General features: G+C 37.4%; 1 protein-coding gene across 1 annotated transcript in view; it reads left to right on the forward strand.

The window, feature by feature from the left end:
* Positions 1–18,601, forward strand: part of HOOK1 (hook microtubule tethering protein 1) — a 70,868-nt gene extending 52,267 nt beyond the window's left edge. The window contains exons 15-22 of the mRNA XM_045477602.1: positions 1,841–1,981; positions 4,159–4,252; positions 5,919–5,953; positions 6,489–6,571; positions 7,193–7,293; positions 10,845–10,946; positions 13,297–13,365; positions 15,081–18,601. Coding sequence (XP_045333558.1) covers positions 1,841–1,981; positions 4,159–4,252; positions 5,919–5,953; positions 6,489–6,571; positions 7,193–7,293; positions 10,845–10,946; positions 13,297–13,365; positions 15,081–15,251 — 796 coding nt within the window. The 3' untranslated portion in view covers positions 15,252–18,601. The remainder of the gene's footprint in view (positions 1–1,840; positions 1,982–4,158; positions 4,253–5,918; positions 5,954–6,488; positions 6,572–7,192; positions 7,294–10,844; positions 10,947–13,296; positions 13,366–15,080) is intronic.
* The last annotated feature ends 4,640 nt before the right edge of the window (positions 18,602–23,241 follow it).

Genomic DNA, 23,241 nt, shown 5'->3' on the forward strand with positions numbered 1-23,241 from the left:
GAGCTTCTTAGATTGTTATTGCTACTTTAGCTGTTTTAGGTCTTATCAGAAGTAAAATTTCACAGACTTGCTGAATGAGATATTCTGGTTTTTACGATATGACTTTTACTGTGTTGAACTTCTTTCCCTACCCATAAGCGCTACGGAAAACCCTTTTTATACATGGCCTTTAAATCCACATGGGTGAAGCCAATAGGAAAGGGGCTGTCAAATATAGCAGGAGGATTAAGCAGAAGTTAAATAAAATATAAATTTTAGAGATTCTTCTTCACCAGCTTTTATTTTCGTATTTTACTGCTATGTTTACTTGTAGGCATTTGACTAATCTGGTAGTTTTTATGGTTTTCTTTTTTGTGGTAAGAGTTTTATTTATCACTTCAAATTCTACTTTTTAAGCAGATTTATTGAGATACAACTCACCCATTTACAGTTGTACAGCTCAGTGGTTTTTAGTGTAGTCCTAGAGTTGTGCAGCCATCTAATTTGAGAACATTTCATTCCCCCAGATGGATACCCTGTCCCTATTAGCAGTCATTCCTCATTCCTGCTTCTCCTCCAGCTCCAGCCCCAGGCAACCAAGAATTGACTCTTTGTCCATTTGCTTGTTACAGAATTTCATATACATACAGTCATACAATATGCAGCCTTTTGTGACTGACTTGTTTCACTTAGCGTATAGTTTGCAAATTTGTTGACTTTCATTTTGTTTAACTTTTGTTGTTAAGACAGAGCTCTTTACCTGTTGGACTGGAAAGCAACTTGTTAGTTAGTATCCAGTGATATTAATATCACTTTAAAATAGCCATATGAGCCTATAGTTTAAAGTCATGATGCTGTCATTCGGAAGAACACAAACTGAGATTAATTGAAATTAGTTGCTTCTGAGAAATTGCATTTAGGGAGGCAGGTAGGAGAACATTACTTTTTTCTTTAATATCATTCCTATCATTTGCATTTTAGAAAATATGTGTATGTAAACTTTTAATAAAGATTTTTTTGAAAACAAAAATAATCTAGAGACAGTGATAGGCCTGTCATCATGAAAGTATATTTAAAAATATTAAGCAAACTAGGGGCACCTGGGTGGGCCCAGTTGGTTAAGCATCCACCTTTGGCTCAGGTCATGATCTCCCAGTTCACGAGTTTGAGCCCTACGTTGGGCTCTGTGCTGACAGCTCAGAGCCTGGAGCCTGCTTTGGATATTTGTCTCCCTCTTTCTCTGCCCCTCCCTTGCTCTCTCTCTCTCTCTCTCTCTGTCTGTCTCTCTCAAAAATAAATAAACATTAAATAAAAATATTAAACAAACTGATTTCTTTTTTTTACGTTTATTTATTTATTTTGAGAGAGAGAGCGAGTGAAGGTGCTCTGTCAGTGTGAAACCTGATATGGGTCTTGAACTCACAAACTGTGAGATTATGACCTGAGCCGAAATCAAGAGTCAGACTTCAACTGACTGAGCCACTCAGGCACCCCATAAGCAAACTGATTTCTTAAACCTATTGCTTTTAATTTATGTTTTCTGAGGATATACTATATATTACCTTTAGTAAATAGTTTCTAAATTACCAGTGAAAGAACTCCTGTTTCTCTTTGGGATTTGCATAATAAATATTTAATATGATATAACACTTGTGCTTTTAAAAATTCACAACTTGTTTTTCAGAACAGTCTTACAATATATGTAGGCTTTTTCTTAAAAACTTTCAGAAACATTGCTAACAGTTTTAAATGACAGCTATTGAATGAACAGGAATTTTCTTTCCTAAAAAGCTAAGGATGTAAAAAAAAGTAAAATGTAGATTTAGAAAAATTTAAAAATAAATTTTCTTTTCAACATCAGGGAAGTATTTATTCGACTGCAACATGAAAATAAGATGCTTCGCTTACAACAGGAAGGTACTGAGAATGAACGTATTGAGGAACTCCAGGAACAGCTAGAACAGAAGCACCGCAAGATGAATGAACTGGAAACCGAGCAAAGGTGACCCACTCTTTTGTAATTGTCATAGTGATTCCATTAGGTAGCCACCAAATCTTGACTCACAGAAGAGGGAGATAACATCGTAATTGAAATAGTTAGGAGTTTAGTCTCTCACTCCCATTGCTTCTAGCATACTTTAGTAACCAGGCTTCTCATTCTTGAATTTCATTTATATGTCTTCATAATTCTCAGAAAATTTAACAAATGAGTAAATGACAATCTGGGTTTCGACTGCAGTCAGTGCTTGGATGGAACATAGACTGTGGAGTCAAATTTGAGTGCCACCTCTATTTAAACCTATTAACAGTTTTGTACTGGGCAAGTTACTTAAATTCACACTTAATGTCCTCAGCTATAACTGGAGGTGATACCTATTTGCAGGTTGTTATGAAGATTCACAGATAACGTATTTAAAGCAAATGACGTACTTATCTGATACTGAGGAGGGGCTTAAAAATTATAATATTAAAAATATATAACATTGATAAAGTGTTCACTGTATGCCAGCCACTTCCCTGATGTTGAAAAGCAAAATTTATTTTTAAATTTTTCTAAATATACATTTTACATTTTTTCTACATTCTTAACTTTTTAGGAAAGAAAATTCCTGTTCATTCAACAGCTGTCATTTAAAACTGTTAGCAATGTTTCTGAAGTTTTTAAGAAAAAAGTATTTATTGTAAGACTGTCTCGAAAAACAAGTATTAAATTGTTAAAAGCACAAGTGTTATATTGTATTATATATTTATTATGCAAATCCTAGAGAGAAATAGGAGTTCTTTTACTGGTAACTTAGAAACTATTTACTAAAGGTAATATATAGTATTACCTTCTAAGCGCTTGTTTGGTATTAACTCAAAAAACCTCACAGTAACTCTGTGAAATAGGGACTGTAATTATCTCTTTTATGGATAAGGAAGCTGAGGTTCAAGGAGGTTAAGTAACTTATCCAAAGTTATAGGCTAGTAAGTTCTCGATTGCACATTTGAACTTTCTGTCATTCTGACTCCTGAGTCTGGACTCTTAAACACTATGCTAACTTGCCTCTTATATATGGCATATTTTTCAGTAAAAGTATTTGGTTTTATTTGACCAACCTTTATTGGATCTTAGAGACCAGGAATTTTAGATACGCTTGAACCTGGTTTCTCAAACTTGTATATATAGTATTACATCAACTGTGGTTGAAAAAAGAATAACATTTTAGCTTTGTGAAGGGACCATCAAATATTACTATCCTCTGCAATTCAATATCAGCACTGGCGATACAAAGTTTCAGCTTTTACAAAGTTAAAACAGGAAGATAGACATATGAATAGATAATTACATTATCTGATAACTGGAACAATGGGGCATTATAATGGGCAGGTGTGTTGGGTCATATATACATGAAAAGAGAGAGATTCTCTTTCTTGCTGGAAACCTCATTAGAGGCAATTCTCAAGCAGGGTTTTAAAGAATGAGGTTTTGCCAAGTTAAAAATCTGCATTAGTTGCTAGTGTTAGTCTCTTTAATTTAAACAAAAAATTATGAAGAGATGGTTGGAAAACGGTGACCTTTGTCAGTACACTATGAAATCTGAAACAAAAAGAAACCTAGTTCCCATTCATTAAAAATACACCTGTAGGGGGGCACCTGGGTGGCTCAGTCGGTTGACCATCCGACATCAGCTCAGGTCATGATCTCATGGTTCCTGTGTTCAAGCCCTGCATCGGGCTCTGTGCTGACGGCTCAGAGCCTGGAGCCTGCTTTGGATTCTGTGTCTCCCCCTCTCTCTTTGCTGTTCCTTTGATAGTTCTCTGTCTCTCTTTCTCTCTGTCACTCAAAAATAAACATTAAAAAAATTTTTAAAAAATACAAATGTAGGAAAACTGAGCTAGTTTTCTAATTTCTTTTACCAGTGAGTACTGTGCAGATGTGATGTGCTTTTGCAACTGGCACATAAGTATCTTGAATTTTTACATGTGGGTGTATATACTTCCAGGATAAATGTCTTCTTTTAAAAAAATATTTCTTTGCAAGTAGCCTACTATACTATATGTTAAACCTAGCCACAGATAATTGTTCAGCCTTCATTATTACTACTAAATGCACCAATTGCACAAATGCATCTTTATAGATCCTTAACTACTTTGACTTTCCATACAAATAAATGTGTATGATCCATCTTACAATAGGCTGAGCAAAGAGCGCATCCGAGAATTACAGCAGCAGATTGAGGACCTCCAGAAATCTTTACAGGAACAAGGCTCCAAGTCTGAAGGAGAAAGTGTAAGTAACTTGAAAGCTGTAATAATTCTGCTGAGTGTGGACTCTCTGCGAGAGGTCCTAACGCCCAAATTCGTCTTGTGTTTGAAAGTGCCACCCTTATCAATGAGGGTACCCTTAAATACCGTATATATCTGCATAACGGATGCTGTGATTTTGCCACCTTGGAGCCTATAAATTAATCGTATGTATTGAAGGTGATTTCTATCTGTCCTACTTCAACAGCTACACCTAACTTCATGGCTGCTGGTGTGCTACCGGTGAGGTCTTCATGGCTCTGCTGGGACACCAACAGGGTGGGCCTCAGAAAAGTCCTGGTTGAGAGTCCTCAGTGGTCAGAATTGAGGAAAACTTCTAACAGGAAAAGGGAGAGGGAGAAAATGATCTCTAGCAAAGAGCCTTATAGGAGTGGATCATACTAACCTCCAAAGGACAGAAACCGTAATGCAGTTTTGAAAGCATCACCTCGTATTTTTCCCTTCTTCCATGCCGACTCGTGGCCTTGCCGCTTCTAATCTGTTTTTGATGGCAAACATTGTGAGGGCAGAGAGAAGAGGACTCAGCAGAACTCAACAGCCCCAACCTGAATGCACCTAACAGTGTGTCTGTAGTTTGAGCTCTGTATGCAGGGGGAAGGAAGTAACGACAGAGGGAGGAAGGCATTTAATGGAAACAACAACGAAAAGACAGGGCTCTGTGTGTGTTAGGTACTGGTTAGATGGAAGCTGAGGTGGTTAGATCTGTGTTGACGGGGGAGAAAGCTATGAAGAGTAAGTAAAGAGGTGAAAAGGAAGACTGAAGGGGTTGTGTTTCCTCTCTGTCTGTTATATGCTTTATATGATTTTTTCTTTTTTCCCCGGGGGCTTGGAAAATAGAAATCGTCTCATGCATGGCGGCATCTCATATGTGCATATATACGGTATTGTAACCTCTCTAATATGAATATTTTTTTAAGCCACAATAGAAAATACTTTTAAAATGGGATCTCTTTGAGAGAGTACATTTTGGATTGCAGTGTTTTTAAGTGTGTTCTATTTATCTTTTAAAAATAAATTATTAGTGTCTTAGTTATGTTTCAGATTATGTATTTTAAACCCTTCAACTTTTCAGTAGATGATACAGAACTAGTGTTGCAATTTAAACTCCTGCTTTTTAAGGAGGAAGTTTTATGTTTTGAATTTTACTTTTTAACAAAATCCTCTTCACTTCGATGTTAATATTAAAGTGCTTGCATTTATAATGATAAAGCTTTATTATAAAGATAATTATTTAAGTCTATTCTTCACTAAGGGCCTAACATCTTAAATTATGTATTTTAAAAAATGACTTTTAAATGTTTGATACTCCTCAATATATCGCATTCAGCTTGCATTTGGTATTTTTCTTCAAGTTCAAATTTTATTTTCATGGTATTCAGAAATATGAAGCACTTTTCTTTCTACTCTTGTACTTATCCTTATGTCATTTCCTAACCTCCTTTCCTTTCCCTTTGAAGTAAAAAACACCTGAAATTTTATGTCTTTACAACTATGTTATTAGAAATACAAATTGTTAAAAAATTTATAATTTTAAATAGTACACTTCAAAAGGAGGTAAAGAGATTTTGATGTCTGGAAAATGTATCTTGTCACAATAGTTATCTTACAGCAACTTTTTTTAATTTTTATAGTCCAGCAAACTAAAGCAGAAGTTGGAAGCTCATATGTAAGTAAACTGATATTTCATTTCAAATATGAGAGGGGAAGGGTTTTAAAAACTTCTAAAGTTAGTATCCTTTTCTGACTTTGTTTGTCAGAGAAACCCCCTGATGCCAATTGAATGTTCACCACTGCCACCAAGAAGTGAAAAGAAAAATGCGCCAAAATGTTCAGCCTGCCTGTCAATGATCTCAAATCCTACATTTTTCCATCACTAATGTCATTTGAAGAGTTTACAAAGTAGACAGCTGTCACATGTGGAGATGTGGGATGTTTAACCAATAAAATACTTCCTCTGACTTTCTTAGGAAGCAAGGATGAGAGGGAAAAATTAACATTTTTAGCACCTGTCATGTGTCAGGCAGTTTACCCTCTCACAACAAGCCTATAATATATGTCAGGTATTATGCCCATTTTACAGGTGAGGAGATTCAGGATCAGAAAGTGATTTGGCCACAGTCCACAAATGTCCTGTGGCAGAAATCAGTTTTCATTCTCAGGTCTGTTTGCTTCCAAAACTCCATGCTCTTTCCACTACTTAGGGAAAAACTAACTGAGGTCCAGGAAGAATTACAGAAGAAACAAGAACTCATTGAAGATCTTCAGCCAGATGTAAGCCAGAATGGTAGGTATTTGTAAAAACCTGGATGAGACTACGACTAAGGACTTGCCTTTTTTAGTTGAAAGATGCAAGAACTGTGTATAAGCTTTCAGACACTCCATACATGCATGCATTGCAAATAAGAACCATGATAATGTTTTAGTGATTTCAGTGATTAACAAGTGATCTGATTTTAAAGCAAAAAAGTCTAATAAAATGAACTGATTGATATATAGGAGTATCAAACATGGTAACATATAATAGAATTAATACTATGGAAATGTAAATAATTTATAATAAAAATAAATTGAGCCTTAAACAGTATGTAGAAGGACTGCTTTATTTTCTTATAATGATTGTGCTTACATGCTGAAGTGTATTTGCTCATTGAAACACTTGATAGAAGGGAGAAAAGCTGGATAAAGCAGATTATAGATATTTTTAAGAAAAAATAATATGAAATGATTGAGGATATGTTAGTTGTAGTTCAAAGGTTTTAGATACAAATTCACTACAAAGAAGAAATAAACATTTCTCTTTTAAGTTCTCTTATCAGTCCTTTCGAAAAAAATCAGATAAGTATAATTTTTGTGTGAGGAGGGCATATTTTAAATCGGTCATGTTTCATTTCATTTTCAATAATAGTGCAGAAGATCAATGAACTTGAAGCTGCTCTTCAGAAGAAAGATGAAGATATGAAAGCAATGGAGGAAAGATACAAAATGTACTTGGAGAAAGCAAGGAATGTGAGTGGCTTACCTTTCAGAGCTCAAGTCTTCTGACTCAGGTTCTCATAAGGCCCATTCCGCCCATGAGGTCATCTCTCTTAAATATGCATCATGTCCCTTTTCTGACTCTACCCTGCCTTGTGGGTCAGTCCTCACAGTCTCTCCCTCTCACTCATCAGCATCATGTAAAACAAACACAGGGCTGTTCTTGGACAGTTTAAACGGGGACCGCAGTGACCTCATTAGAGAAGATGACTATTAGAAAGTATGGAATCGTGGGGTGCCTGGGTGGCTCAGTAGGTTTGGCGTCCGACTCCGGCTCAGATCATGATCTCACAGTTTGTGGGTTTGAGCCCCATGTCGGGCTCTGTGCTGACAGCCCAGAGCCTGGAGCCTGCTTCGGATTCTGTGTCTCCCTCTGTCTCTGTCCCTCCCCCACTCACTCTCCGTCTCTCACAAATGAATAAATGTTAAAGAAAGAATTTTAAGGGGCGCCTGGGTAGCTCAGTCCAACTTCGGCTCAGGTCATGATCTCATGGCTCATGAGTTCAAGTCCCACGTTGGGCTCTGTGCTGAGGGCTCAGAGCCCGGAGCCTGTTTCAGATTCTGTGTCTCCCTCTTTCTTCTGCCCCTCCCCCGCTCTCACTCTGTCTCTCTGTCTCTCAAAAATAAATAAACATTAAAAAAAAATTTAAGAAAGTATGGAATCTTTAGCTCTTAAATTTTTTTTTAAACTTTTATTTATTTTTGAGAGACAGAGCATGAATGTGGGAGGGGCAGAAAGAGAGGGAGACACAGAATCTGAAGCAGGCTCCAGGCTCCGAGCTGTCAGCACAAAGCCCGATGTGGGGCTTGAACCCATGAACTATGAGATCATGACCTGAGTGGAAGTTGGAAGTTTAACTGACGGAGCCACCCAGGTGCCCCTGGAATCTTTAGTTCTTAAAATGAATGTTTGCCTTTGTGAAAATTTTGCTCTTCAAACTTGTTTAAAATTGTTTTACCATTTAATTTAGATTAGATAGTTAAACACTCTTCTAATGTTTACCAGACTGGTCTTTTTCCCTATTTCCAACTTAAATATCTGTAAGAACATTCTCATAAAATCGTTTATTTCCATGAATACCATGTATTTTCTTAAAATATTCTCTCTTAGAGAATATCAATATACTCTTTTCTATTTGTTGAATAAACAAGAGGATTATATGATGAAGCTTTAAAATACTGCTAATGTATCTATTCTTTTTATGTTTGAATTTTGTGTTTATTAAGTTGTCCATATTACCTGCAACAACAGATACACCTCAAGATCTCAAGGCTTCACATGAAGTCCATTTTTCAATGGGGGAGGGGCTCTGCTCCGTGCAGTGTCCCCGAGCCCCCAGCTGACAGAGTCTTTGCCTTCTTGAACACAATGTTCCCAGCTGTACTTGACTTAGTCCAGCTGGTAGACGAGGGCAGCCAGCCTAGACCATACCGGAGAAAGTAACGGGGTGGGCCTGGGAGCCACATGAACCACTTTCACCCTCACTGCAGTGGGCAGAATATAAGCACACAGCTGCACTCAACTTCTAGGGAGTCTTGGTAAATATCCAGACAGTCTCTGCCACAGTCTAGTGTCTCTCAACTATATAAGTGCTTTTAGTAGAAAATATAAAACATAGAAAGATTCCCTTTCTTCTTAACTGTGCATTTTTTTCAGTGCATACTACGTCCATGATTGCAGACATAGACACACACAATTTGTATTATCATAGCACATGCAATTTATATTTTGAAAGTTTAAAATAATTCCCTCATGTTATATAAACATACTTGAATATTTATTAAGCAGCTGTTATACTTAGCACAGGGAATAGAGAGGTAAACAAGACAGACGCTTCTAGAGCGGACTGTGCAAAGTGAGAGAATGGCTATATAATATTCAGTTGAATGCAGTATATAGCAATTTAGTCATCATCCTATTGTTGGAAATAGTTTGTTTCCATTTCTTTTTCCTTCTTGCTTCTAGAAATAAGACTATAGGCAACTTATTTATATAGAAAGCTTGCCCCTTATTTTGGCTTATTATGTTAGCCTTGTTCCTAAGCTAATGGGTCAAATGGAAGTTTTAGGTCAAAGGATAAGAACATTTTAATAATGTGCTTGATACATATATCTAAATGATATTCTAAAAGGATCACAATTAAGTAGACAAAACAGTGACCATGAATACCATATTCTTATCATCATCAAGTACTATCATTTAAAAAAAAAAATTGCTGGAGCGCCTGGGTGGCTCAGTCGGTTGACTTTGGCTCAGGTCATGATCTTGCAGTTCGTGAGTTCAAGCCCCGCGTCGGGCTCTGTGCTGACAGCTCAGAGCCTGGAGCCTGCTTCAGATTCTGTCTCTCTCTCTCTCTCTGTCTCTCTCTGCGCCCCTCCCCCACTCTCTCTCTCTCAAATAATAAACATTTAAAAAATAAAAATAAAAAGCAATTGCTTGTATGATAAACATGATTTCATTTCTTACCTTTACATTATTTGGAGGGAGAGGGTAATTATAGTAACATAATGTCCATGATAGAAAATTCAGAAAATATTGAAAAGTCACAATCATACTTTTTATTACTTAGAGGTAAAAAATTATGATGTGTTCTCTGTAATTAAATTATGATTTAAACTCTGCTTTTACAATGTGAACTCCTCGAAGGCAGGCACCAAGCCTCCTGTATCCCACGGGCCATAGTCAGTGCCTGCCATATTCAGCACTCAGCAAATTGTTTTGAATGAACCACAGTCATTTTTAGGCATATTACCTTTCAGTATTTTTCCTTTACCTCAGTGAATATAGGTGAAATCTTTAAATCAGTTTAAATCTTTTTGAATAGATTTGTAATTACATCATACAGCTGACCTTATTATTGGAAATTTGTTTTTGCTTCTAATTTACACCTGATATTTTCAAGTTAATTTCCTGTTATACTGCTGGCTCCATAGTTTAGTTGAGTCTATGAACAGCATTCTGAGCAAAATATCTTTTTACCTAACTTTTAGTGACTTCCATAAATGTGATTGAGCCACTCTAGGGATTGCAGACAAAGTCATCAGTTTCTAATAAGTTGATCTTACATATTGAGTTACATTTCACTAGATAATGGTAGTAAAAAAGGTTGTTGCTAAGAATTTTTTTGTTACTTTGTACAATGAGTTCCTATTTAATTAGCAAATTCTTTTAATTTCTTAAAAAATGTATCAGATAAATATGGAAAGTGTTGTTTCAAGACCTCAGTGCTCAAAGTTTAATAGGACTAGATTACTATCCCTGACTACTGAGCGTTGGAGAAAGGAAATTTTATTTTGAGATAGGGATCTTCCCATTTTGGTACTGAATTATAATATCATTCTACCTCTATAATGTTATTTTTATTACTCAAATTTAATTGTAAAATAAGTCATAGTTCACACCCGGATCACTTTCTGGATAATTTTCCACTTTATTCACAGAGGTTTATAGGTTCTTATATTTCAGTACTTGATAATGTAAAGTAAATGTTAAAATATTTGTTTTTTTTTTTTTCTTTCAACAGGTAATAAAAACTTTAGATCCCAAACTAAATCCAGCATCAGCTGAAATAATGCTACTTAGAAAGCAGTTGGCAGAGAAAGAGAGAAGAATTGAGATTCTGGAGGTAAAATGTTCATATTCACACGTCTCCTTTTAATTATTCTGTATAATCCTGATAATTAATTGCTGTCCAGCATCTGCCATTAATGATCAAGTTTCACAAGAAGTTGAAATCGGGAGCTGGCAATGCCATGTTTTAGCGCTCAGTATGTTTACCACAAAGCATCTCACCAGCCAATAGGAGTTTATCTACTCTGCTACATTGTCTCTGTCACTCCCACAACAGCCAGTCCTGTGGATAGCCCTTAGTGGCTAATAGAGTTCTGTTATAATGTTAGCTCCTTTTAAAATTATGTGGGTTAGAGTTCATTCAGAAAATATAAGTAAATAAAGGAAAAAAAGGAACCAAACTCACCTTTAAAAAAAGGTACTGTACTCTGTTAACTAGATTTTCCTTCTCTTTTCTTCTCCCTATTCCTCACTGGAACCTAAGTAAACTCATTAGTTGCAATTCCTGGGGGAAGAAAGTGCTCATAGAATCCAGTAAGTCCTTGCACTGAAGTGGCAGTCTTGGTTGTTAATCATGCATAGTTATGTTAGCGATGACATCTTCTCATTAATTAGCCGGGTGTTTAGAACTTATTTTTTGTGCTGATGATCATATCATTTTTACTGACTGGGTTAATAAGTATGTCAGTCCGGAACTGTATATTCATAGATTTTATAATTGGGCATGTTCTAGTTTCCTTTGCAAAGTGTTTTACAAAATTATTTAATACTGTGGTGAGATGTGATACTATTCTTGAAGTCATTATGTGCTTCCTTATAATAATGTATGTGTAATTGCAGAGCCATGATGAGATCTGTATACTAGCCTTGAAATTTGAGTAATTGATAGTAGGTTTCTTTTTAAATCAACTAGGAATGTTGTATTTCAGAGAAACATGTTGTATTCATTTACCATTTTCTTCATATTATTTCTGAGCCAGGGGGTATGGACTGTAGTGGAACTATTTTGTTTAAAGACTTAACATTCAGAGTGCACACCAGCCTTATGTGCCCTTGCTAAGTGCTTGTCCAGGCCTTGTCAGGTGCTGTAAAAAAAAAGCACTGGATGGGGGCATCTCTCTGCAGAAAGACTCATCCATTCTTCAGCATCCAACTCACATGTGTCTCCCTGGATTCCTTAGGCAAAGTTGGTTATTTCTCCATAGCGATTCCATGTATTTTGAACTCATTAATTCATCCCACAATAGCATTGTTCTTCTTCCTGGTGTGTGTCAGAGTTTGAGGGCAGAGCGTGTATCTTATATACCTGTACTCCCAGCATTAAATATCACATAAATGAGAGGCCAGGTTTGCTGCTTTATTGGTAAGTTCTCCTAAAGTTATCACCTCTCCTCTCTGGTCCTAGGTCTCCTCATCTGTAAAATAATGAGACTTGGACTGAAAACCCCCTGAGCTCTGAGTTGCCCTGATTATCCACCTCCCAGTGAACGCCAGTGAGCGTGTGCAGCATCGTCAATGCTTCAAGTGCTGCTCCCTACCAAGTAGAAAGACAGAATGGCACCTCTGATGATAGGGCTTTGAGGAGAAACTTGGGTTACATTACAGCATATGGGCTTTGGTTCATGTGTACTTCTCTGCGCATACACTGCAAGAAGCAAAAATGAGAGTAATATAAATAGCAGATGTTATTCTATCTGCCATCGTTCTTGGGGAGTCATTGTCTGGAGTGGGTGTGAGCCAGCAAAAGGCCATCTTGCCCCCGTCATTTCTTGCGTCCTTTTGTACTGTGAGCATCTCGCTGTAGGAACACTCACGTGTTTATGTAGAATATTTACGTGAGCCAACTGTATCTGGTGCTCAATGAAATTACTAAATTTGCTATATTTGAGCAATTAAGAAATGGATGTCAGTCTCTAGGTCAGCACGCAAGCATGGCCACAGGCAATCTAGTATACAGATGACCGAGGAACGAGAGAGAAAAATTCGGGTTAAGCATTATAGGAGATCTTTAGGATTTTCTGGCATATGTTTTACTACCTCCTCTTTCTCCTTAGTTTTGAGTCCTCCACAGATGCTGGTCTGTTTTGTCATCTAACCCAGTTACTATTTTCGTCTCTCTTTATAAGTGACAGTAGCATGAGAATCATGAGTTTCTTATTTGTTGTTGCTTAAGTGCTGTCCTACCAGTAAAATTTTTGAAGTTAAAGGTTTACTAGTCACAGTCTTATTCTTTCTTAAAGGTATTGTGCATGCTTTCTCCATGACGCAATTCAGATTTTGACTGCTTTATGTGCTACACAATGCATTTTTCAAATTCTCTCAATGAGCAGAGTGAAAAAATGATTCCAGTTTTGGTAGTTTGGGTTTATTTCTGGGATTTTGATAGTCCTTGTGTCTTTTTCCAGAGTGAATGTAAAGTAGCAAAATTCCGTGATTATGAAGAAAAACTCATTGTTTCTGCCTGGTACAATAAGGTGAGTTGACATTCAACCAGTGATTGGATGTCGTGTTTATCAAACGTTTTGACCAGGAGCCACAGAAAGAAATATATTTTCTGCCATAGATCATTACACATGCATGCTTACGTATATAAGTAAACAGAAGTTACCCTGTGTGCATGTACCCAGGTATCTCCTGACATAGTCTCTTCTTTTTAATGTGAGTCATAATCCAAATTAACTTTAGTGTTTTTAGGTGATGCACATGAAGCACACACACAACGGCTCACAAATATTTTTAAAATTGCCTTATTTGAGCTAAAATATTTAATTTGTGCTTCATGCAGTGTTTCTGTAGAAATGTGAATATCTGTGAAATGAAAATCCCGTGTTTCTAGTACTCAACATTTGTTTTAACATCCCATAAATCCTCTAAGTGTGTCTTTCACTGTGTTTTGTTTTCTGTTTTGTTTTGTTTTTAATAAGAAATACTCTTCGGTAGTTGTATGTCTGTGTTAAACAGGAGAAAATAGTGTAAAATTATTTGAAGTGCATTTTATTTTGTCATCCTTACTGTCAGTGGGATATTTGCAAGCATTTCATGATGTATATGGTTCTTTTGGATTATTTTAATCGAAATAGAAAATAACACAGCCATTATCTACCTTAGCTGTTTCTTATTTAGTATGAGAGAGTATGGACTCCCATGTCTGAACCCTGTGCTTCCCCACAAAGAGCGGGCTGTCCTTCCTCAAACATGTCTGTTCTTGTATGTCACCATATTTTTTGTCTGTGCTCTTGCCTTCCCTTCTCTGTTTGACAAAATCTGGCCTAATTTAGCAAGACCTTAAAGGAAATCATGTGTGAAGTGTTCCCAGAACTGTCCCTCATAAGTCAGTCATCCGAGTTAAGATTGGTAACTGTGTATTATTTTCTTCGTTCCTTTGCAGCCTCTCAATACATAAATCATTAAAGGTATTAGAGCCAAATAATGCATTACGTATTCATTTTCTACCCATGTCTTTTGAGCATTTACTGTATTCTGTGTGTTATACTAATTCCTAGTGATTCTAAGCTTAGTAAAATTCTATTACGTGGGCTAGTGAGAAAAAGTAATTACTTTTCTTACTAAAAAACCCAATATCCACAACTACAGTAACTTGTCATGTATCAATGTGTAGATAGACAGTAGTGAACTATGGTGGTTCTTACACTTTGGCATGCATTAGAAGACTTGTTAAAACACAAGTTACTGGATGCAGCTGCAGAACTTCTGATTTAGTAGGTCTGGGTAGAATCTGCAAGATAGAATTTCCTTTTTTTTTTCCAGTGGTGCAAATATTAATCTGAGGACCTCATTTGAGAATCATTGACCTAAGCTTTTCTCTTGTGTTATGTCTGCTCATAGTGAGTGGAGTGAAGGCCCAAACAGAAAAAATTACTTTGGAACCTTTTTTTATGGTTATAATTAAGCTTAATTTTAGAATACTAATTTAAGCTACTGTTTTTGATGACTTCAAGTTTAGTGGATTAAAGTAGAGAAACTGAGTGTTATGCCTTTGTTTCCTCCTCCTTGCTGGTGTTACAATGTACAGATGAATTAGCTTCTGAACCCTTAGCTTTTCTATGAAAGGAGAAAAACATCAATCAGCTTTACAGTAGTGTTTTGAGGAAATGACTTTATATTTGTCAAGTGAAAAGCACTTGACAAACTAAGTAGTCTTGTTCCTTATCTGCTTATGTTTGTGCAGAGTCTAGCGTTCCAGAAGCTGGGGATGGAATCTAGGCTCGTGAGCGGCAGTGGTGCATGCAAAGACCCTGGTGCATGCGCTCCCGCACGGTCTTTCCTGGCACAGCAACGGCACATCACCAACACCAGAAGAAATCTCTCTGTTAAAGTTCCTGCTTCAACACCTGATTAAACTACAGAAGAAAACATAAACAGAAGTGCCCTTAAAATATTTTGTATCCTTCAATTAACTGCCAGATTGAAAAAGAAATTTATGACGCTGGATATCAGCTATTTTAAAATTAACATGCACAAAATTAATTTTGTCAGCTGACTTGGAAAGCAAAATATAGAGTCAGCTATTTCTCTAAGGGAGTATATTTGAGTAATTGGAAGATGTAATTAGGCACACATCTCAAACTTTTGTCTTCTGAGAGTGTTATAATTTCAAATTGACTTTGTATATTTTAATGTTTTCACTTGTACCAGTAACTTGGTTAATTTGCAATGTATAATCAGTAATAAGTAATTTACAAATATATCTATATTTGCTTTATTGCGTGGTTCCATATAAAAATAGTCTTGAGTAGGTGCATGGAGAACTATACAAGAGTTACGCTTTTTGACTCGATGCATAGAAGGTTTTACCTCTATCCTCAAATCTGTCATCAGATGGGTCTCTTTTATCATGTGATGGATGTTATAATATTTGGAAGATTGACATTGAAATGACTTTTTGCCATAGTAAAAGTGACTAACTGGAGATTTTGCAGATTCAGGAAACTTCCTAGTTCTCATATGTACCTACTATAAACAAGGGCTTCTGTACAGCATGGTTGAAATGTTAAGGATATGGAAATAAGCTGACTTTTATAAGTGATTTTTCTGATGGGAAATAAGGCAAAAAATATAATTTGTGTGAAACGTCCACACATGTTTTAATATAATGATCATAATTATTGTTTTTAAGCATAAAATTATCAGGGCATTTACTAAAAAACATGCCATAATAGTTTTTCCTCTTCACTGCAAAGAGATGGTGTGGTGATGGAATAATCCGGAATCAGTTTGATTTTGTTTACGAGTTAAAGAATCTGTCTGGGACTGAGTTTATGGTATTCAGTTCACTTCTATCCAAAGCTTTTATCTTCAGAGGTGTTATTTTCTAATTTTTTTGGCCTTTTTTAGGAGTCACACTTTAGATCTTGAGTTAAATCTGTGCTGTCCAGCATTCTAGCCACAAGCCACATGTGGCGATTTAAATAAGATTAATTAAAATTAAAAATTCAGTTCCTTGGTCACATCAGCCACATTTCAAATGCTCAACCGCCACATGTGGCTGATGGCTCCGGTATTGGAGAGTGCAGGTATAAAAAATTTCCATCGTTGCGAAAAGTTCTTTCGGACAGTGCTGTGATCAACCTTATTTTAGTAACTTGGAAATACTCTTTGATATTAGACCACAAACATAAAAAGAAGAAAACTGTTAGGATTCTTTCAGATATGAAAAGGAATTGAATTGTGGCACAATTAGCGTTTTGCATTCCGTATAGTTGAATACCTTAGGTTGTGACGTTTGTAGTTCATCCTTCCAGTGCCGTTCGACAACTGCATACCTGTCAGCATATGTCTGAACTAGGGGTCAGCAAACGTTCTGTAAGAGACAGATGGTAAACAGTTTAGTAAACGCTGTCGGCTTTTTGAGCCATATGATGTCTCCCAAGTACTGGACTCTGCTGTAAGTGTGAAAACAGCAACCATAAACAAATATGTAAACAAAATGGGTGTTGTTGCATTTCAATAAAATTTTATTTACAAAAAACTGGCAGGAGGACGGATGTGGCCTGCAGGCTGTAGACCCCTGGTCCAGATTTTATTTTCAGCCTTTCTTTGCATATGTGAGTATTGTTCCATTTACAGTATTATTCATTTAGATACTTGCTTTTTAGATTATCTACGAGTACATTTTTCCTAATCACTGAAAATACAAGAATTTCATACTGCATTTAGGTCTCTTAAGATTAGGGAGCATCTGTCAGGATATATTGTTTCATCAGGGTTACTTCTGTTGACTACCTCTTAGATTTTGATGGTTTTTATTGGTGCAATTATATTGTTGGTTTGCTTTTTTGTATATTCCTATAGTCTGCCTGCCTGCAACTTTTAGTGAAATGAAATAGCCCTTTGAAAATATTTTAGCATGCTGATTAAAATTTTCCAAATATTACGGCATTTTGGTATATTTTGGTCAGTGTAGGACATCTGCTCCTTTGGTGTTTACTATTTGCTCATAATTGAGATTTTACAAGTTCTTCAAGCTCCCTTTTATTGGAATTTGTTGTAAAACATCAATTTCAATAATTTAGTATTTTCACAGTCAATTGCTCATAAATTTTCAATTATTATATTTGGAATTTCTAAATAATTTATGCAATTTCTGAATAAGGACAGAAAGCTAGATTCTTTTTTAATAGAGAAAAAGCAAATTTTGTGATTTATCACTTTTCTAGTTGATAAGTAGAATTTAAAATGCTTGATACAGGAGTATTTATACAAGACTAATGTAAAGTTCTGTATTATTGTGATTAACCTTATGGAAATTCAGGAACTGATCAGAAGTGAGATTATTTTCCACATCTGGTTAATGTAGTGAGATTGACACCCTGTGGGTGGTACAGCATTATAAATATTCATCACGAACTATGATTTATGTCTGTGTTTTGAGGCTTGAGTGCATATGCCAGGGAAGAGAAAGCCAGCATCTGTCTGTATGGTAAGGTCTTGAATGCCCCACTGATAAAGTACAACCCCAGACCAGTTTGGAAGCGATCTTTAATTTTGAGCATTTGCTCTAAGGTTAATATTCCTTTCTCTTTTTAAGTTAAAAGTGTGTATACATATGACAATGATCACTTAATGTATTGAGAAATATTTGAAGTTTATTCTGTTTTTTTTTTTCTTTTTCGGTGAATCGGGCTGTTGAACTCTTATGATTTAGTATAGATTAAGAATTAATGTCTTATCTAGAAACACAAAACTGAGTATCCCTCATTAGGATGTCATCATCTGATAACTGGATTGCTAATTTGAATGTTAGATAATGCTTCTACATCTACACCTGTTTCTGTATAGTGGCACATTGGGCTCTATGGGGTGGCTTTTAGGCCACAGTACTATGTTAGGTTCTCTATAGGCATATTTAATGAGAAACATTCCTATGTAAAAATGTGTGTGTATGGCTGTATGCATACATTCCTGTTGTGAACCTGTACATTACAAAGAAGTAGCTTGGGAATTTGTAAAGCACAGCCATTAAAGAAAATAGTGTGCAGTTATTAAACTTGATGTAGCTTAAATGTTACATTTAGTTTATAAAGGTTCTTTCTATTTTCTATGGCAAAAGACTTTGACACTTGAAAAATAGAAGCAATACTTGATTTATTTTTGTAAGTATTTAGGATATTATTTTAAATAAATGATTGTCCAATAACAATATAATAGTTGTGAAACCTTTTAAATAAACTTTCTGATTTCTGTGTCTGATGGTGATGGTGGATTTTTAGTGGCTACAAGTGCACATTTATTTGCTGCTTTAAATAAAGGACTTAAAATATTTAGTTTGTTAAAGAAAAAATAATTGCATCAATTCTTCTAATTTAGTTTTTCATTTGAATTTTTTGGTGAATGAACAGGTGTGTAGGAGTGATTTTTTTGGTGTTCCCTTTTTATGTCTCCAGTTTCACATGGGGATCTAGACATTTTCCATTATCATGAAATCCAGAATATTTCTGGGTTTTCTTTGGCAGAGATTGCTGCTTATCCCTCAATATCCATTATCCCCTTCTTCCTTTGGTAACAGAATGCCATATTTTAGCTTGTGATTTCACTATCCAGTGACGGGGGGTGGGGAGGATAACTACTTTCCAGACCCCATTGTAACTACATGGGGCCACTTAAGGTCTGGCCAAAGAGATGTGACCCTCAGGGACGATGGAATAACAAAGACTAAGGAGCTTGGATCCCTGATACCACCATTTAGCCATATCAGCTGCCACTTCCCACCTGAATTTCTCTTAAGCAATGTTTCTTAAAGCCACTTTGTTTTGTTTTGTTTTGTTTTGTTGTTTCCAGCATCCTTATTTCTCATTCTATACATGTGTGTCACAATGAATTGTGAAATTTTTAGGAAAGTACAACATGTCTTGGAAAGGCTTAATTCTGTTGCTGCTAATAGATGCCCAGTAAATATTTGTTTTATCACATGAATGAAGTTCATGTGCCAGACATGCAAAAATGAGAATAAAGTCCCATCTCACTTTAGATAGATCCCCATGTTGCCAAAAGAACATGATTCCATAAATTGGACTTTCAGAATTTTACAGTAAATGCTGGCCCAACATCACCCCATAATTTTGTGATTAGTTCCCTACCAGAGATTCTTGACCTATACTGACCAGTGTGGTGGTTCTAGCCACAATGTGTATTTAAACAAATTTTAATTAAGTTGTATTTCCTCATTAGCCTAGTGGCTACAGTATCGGTCAGTGCAAGTAAAGAAATTTCTATCATCACAAAAAATTGAATTGGACAGCTTGTTCTAGATGCCTAGGTTGAATGGACACATTCTACATCTCTGAAGTTTCCAGTGATATGTGACCACAGAAATGTCGTGAAGTGAAACCTTCAGACACCTTCCTGCACACAGTGACACGCTCAGGGATAGAGCTGAAGTTGGATTGTTAAGCCGGCCGTGATTTTGATGGTGAAACACTTGGTTCCCTTGCCCAGCTGGGCCACAGCAACTTGCTCTCAGTAAGTAGTAAAACCTACAGTTCAGACCTGCTGCTTGCTTTACCTCAAATGTTTCCCTCTTTCATAAATCCTTCCAAGTTTTCTCGAATAAGATGACAGATCTGTCTTTCTGAAGTTTTCCAATTCTCTGTCTTAGTGACTGTAATGTGATCAACTTTTTTTTCTTTTTTTTTTTTTTTAATGTCCCACTACACTAAGTTTCTTGAGGTCATTGGCCATATCTGGTTCATCTCTGTTTCCCCTCCAGCACTTGGCACAGTATCTTCTGCACAGTCGATACATACGTACTAGCTGAACTAGACTTGCTGATGATGGACAGAATGTTTTCTTTAGAAATCCAGTTTCAAGACTCTCTGAAGAGATAAGGGAAATGCATTAAAGGAGTATCTGAGTAGGCAAGAAATTAAGAAATGCTCCACCCGTGGATTCAATAAACTGTTGTACATGGATCGGTATCTCTGAGAGAAATGCAGAAAAACACTTGAGAGAGACTTGTGCATACCAGGTGACTAAGGAAATACCCACACTGAAACAGGTAAGAAGAGCTGAGGCACACTTTCACCGTAAACCCCACCCCCAGCAAAGCACCACACAATTGGGTGGAGCCCTGCCCCCACCCCCAACAAGCAGCTTCTCCCTAGGGAGTGAAAGGCTTGGACCATACATCTAGCATCCCAGCTTTTATGGTTGCTACCTAAAGAACTAGCTTCTAACTAAGGCATCATCTCTGGGAGCTGATGAGGCCTGGGATGTGCTAGTGTCCTGGGACCTCAAACACCAAGGACATGGTTTTAAGTGGGCACGCAAACACTTCCCAGGGCTCTTCGCTTGGCTCAGTGCTGAGTGGCAGGCAATAAAGCTCAGTTCCCTGCTTCACCCTGGGACGGGTCTGACTGCACATCTAGCACGGTAACTTTTCCAGCTGCTGCCTAAGGGCTGGCCTAGTCATCAGCTTGCATGTAGAAGCTGATGGGATAGGCAATCCCCAGTCCTCTGAAAGCATGATCAAACCGGTGCGTACTTCCTGTATTTACCCTCCTACCCCACCGCCCCTGGCTGACTCCAGTGAAGAAAACCTAGCCATCAGCTTCTCCTTGGAAGGAGTTGAACTCTACATCTAGTGCCCTCACTTTTCCAGCTGCTGCCTGAGGGTCTAACTTCTAACTTTCTTCTCTCTAGGAGCTGACAAGGCCCAGCCTTCAGTAGTCCCTTCAGGTGCACAGAGAAAGCCACAGCTTTCAATGATCCTGTAGGCTCTTCTTAGGACTCCTCATTTCAGCTCGCTCCAGCAATAAAACCCAGCACCTCTCTGGAAGGTAGACTATACTACCACCCTGACTTTTCCAGTTGCCAACAGACAACCTGGCTTCTAACTTGCCTGTTTCTGGGAGCTGACTGCACAGGTAATGACTAATGTCTGGGATTTTTGAAAAGGTGTGTGGGTACTTACTTCCTGCAGCTCCTATACTCAGCAATGCTGCAGCAGTAAAACCAAGTCCCCAGCTGCTCCCTAGAAACAGATGGACTTTAGACCTAACCTCCCTCCCCTCAGCCTTTTCAGCCACTACCTATGGGACTGGCTTCTGACCCAGCTAGGAGAGCTATGTGACTCAGCATTTATGAGGACCCTGGGGCAACAGAAGACAAAGTAGCCATTTGTTTTTTTTTTTTTTTTAATTTTTTTTTTTTCAACGTTTATTTATTTTTGGGACAGAGAGAGACAGAGCATGAATGGGGGAGGGGCAGAGAGAGAGGGAGACACAGAATCGGAAACAGGCTCCAGGCTCTGAGCCATCAGCCCAGAGCCCGATGCGGGGCTCAAACTCACGGACCGCGAGATCGTGACCTGGCTGAAGTCGGACGCTTAACCGACTGCGCCACCCAGGCGCCCCCAAAGTAGCCATTTGAAAGAGTGTGTGGCCTAAATGAGGGAGGAGGAATTTGCCACAGTTCCTCTGCCCAGCTCAGTGATACACTCTGGCTCCTAGCTTCTCCCTGAGGAGGGAAGGAATTGGACTACACATGTAGTGTTCCAACTTTTCCAGCTGCTGTGTGAGGAACTGGCTTTTACCTCACCTGTCTGGAGGCACTAACAGGACTTGGCATTCTCTGCTCTCCTGGGGGCCACCGAAAACAAGGATGACAGCTTGGACAAGCACAGAGGTTTGAGAGGCATCCACAATCTCTGGCCAGGCTGATTTGTGAGGCTCATCTCCTATGTGAGGCCAGTCTGTGAAGACTTGGAGAGGTGGGTGTTTTATCTAATGTGCAGAAAGCAACATAGAGTGTCAAGGAAAATGAAGAAAGAGGAAAATCTGTCCTGGATGACAGAACAAGGTAAATCTCCAGAAACTGACCCTAATGTAATGGAGATTTGTGATTTACCTAACAGAAAATGAAAAATAATGATCATAACGATGTTCACCAAACTCAGGACGACAACGCATGAGCAGAGTTAGAATATAAACAAAGAGATAGAAAATATTAAAAAGTTCCAAGCAGAAATCATAGAGTCAAAGAATACAATAACTGAACTGAAAACTTAAAAAATGAGCCTTACTAACAGAGTAGATTAAGCAGATGAAAAGATCAATGAAACTAAAAGGTCATTGGAAATCATTCAGTAAAATGGGCACAAAGAAAAAAGAATGAAAATGTGAAGATAGCTTAAGGGACTTAAGTAATACTCCTTATGGGAGTTGTGGAAGGAAGAAAGAGAAATGGGTGGAAAGCTTTACTCAAAGAAATAATACCGGAAAACTTTCCAAACCTGGGAGAAAAAAATAGAAAACCAGATCCATGAAGCCCAAAACATACCAAATAAGATGAAGGAGACTCACACCAAGACAAACTGTCAAAAGTTAAAGACAGAATTTTGAAACAGCAAAAGAAAAATGGCATATTACACACAAGGGAACCCCTTAAGACTATGGGCAGAGTTTTCAGCAAAATCTTGCAGTCTGAATATACAGAGTGGGACCATATATTCAGAAACCTGAAAGGAAAAAGAACAAAAACAAAAACTACCTGTCAGGAGTACTAATCCTGACATACATGTCCTTCAAAAATAAAAAGGAGGTAAAGACTCTTAGATAAACAAAAGCTGAGGGAATTAATTATTACTAGACCTGCCTGACAAGAATTACTAAAGGGAGAGGGGGTGGCCTGGGTGGCTCAGTGGGTTAAGTGTCAGACTCTTGATTTCAGGTCAGCTCATGACCTAGTGAGGGTCAGGCTCAGGGTGGAGCATGCAGTTTGCTTTAGATTCTCTCTCCCCCTCACCCCCTGCCCCTCCTCCATCATGTGCTTGGGCTCACTCTCTCTCAAAAAAAAAAAAAAAAAATACTAAAGGGGGTTCTTCAAGTTGAATG

The sequence above is a fragment of the Leopardus geoffroyi genome, chromosome C1, assembly GCF_018350155.1.
Source record: "Leopardus geoffroyi isolate Oge1 chromosome C1, O.geoffroyi_Oge1_pat1.0, whole genome shotgun sequence".
NCBI classification, from domain to species: Eukaryota; Metazoa; Chordata; class Mammalia; order Carnivora; family Felidae; genus Leopardus; species Leopardus geoffroyi.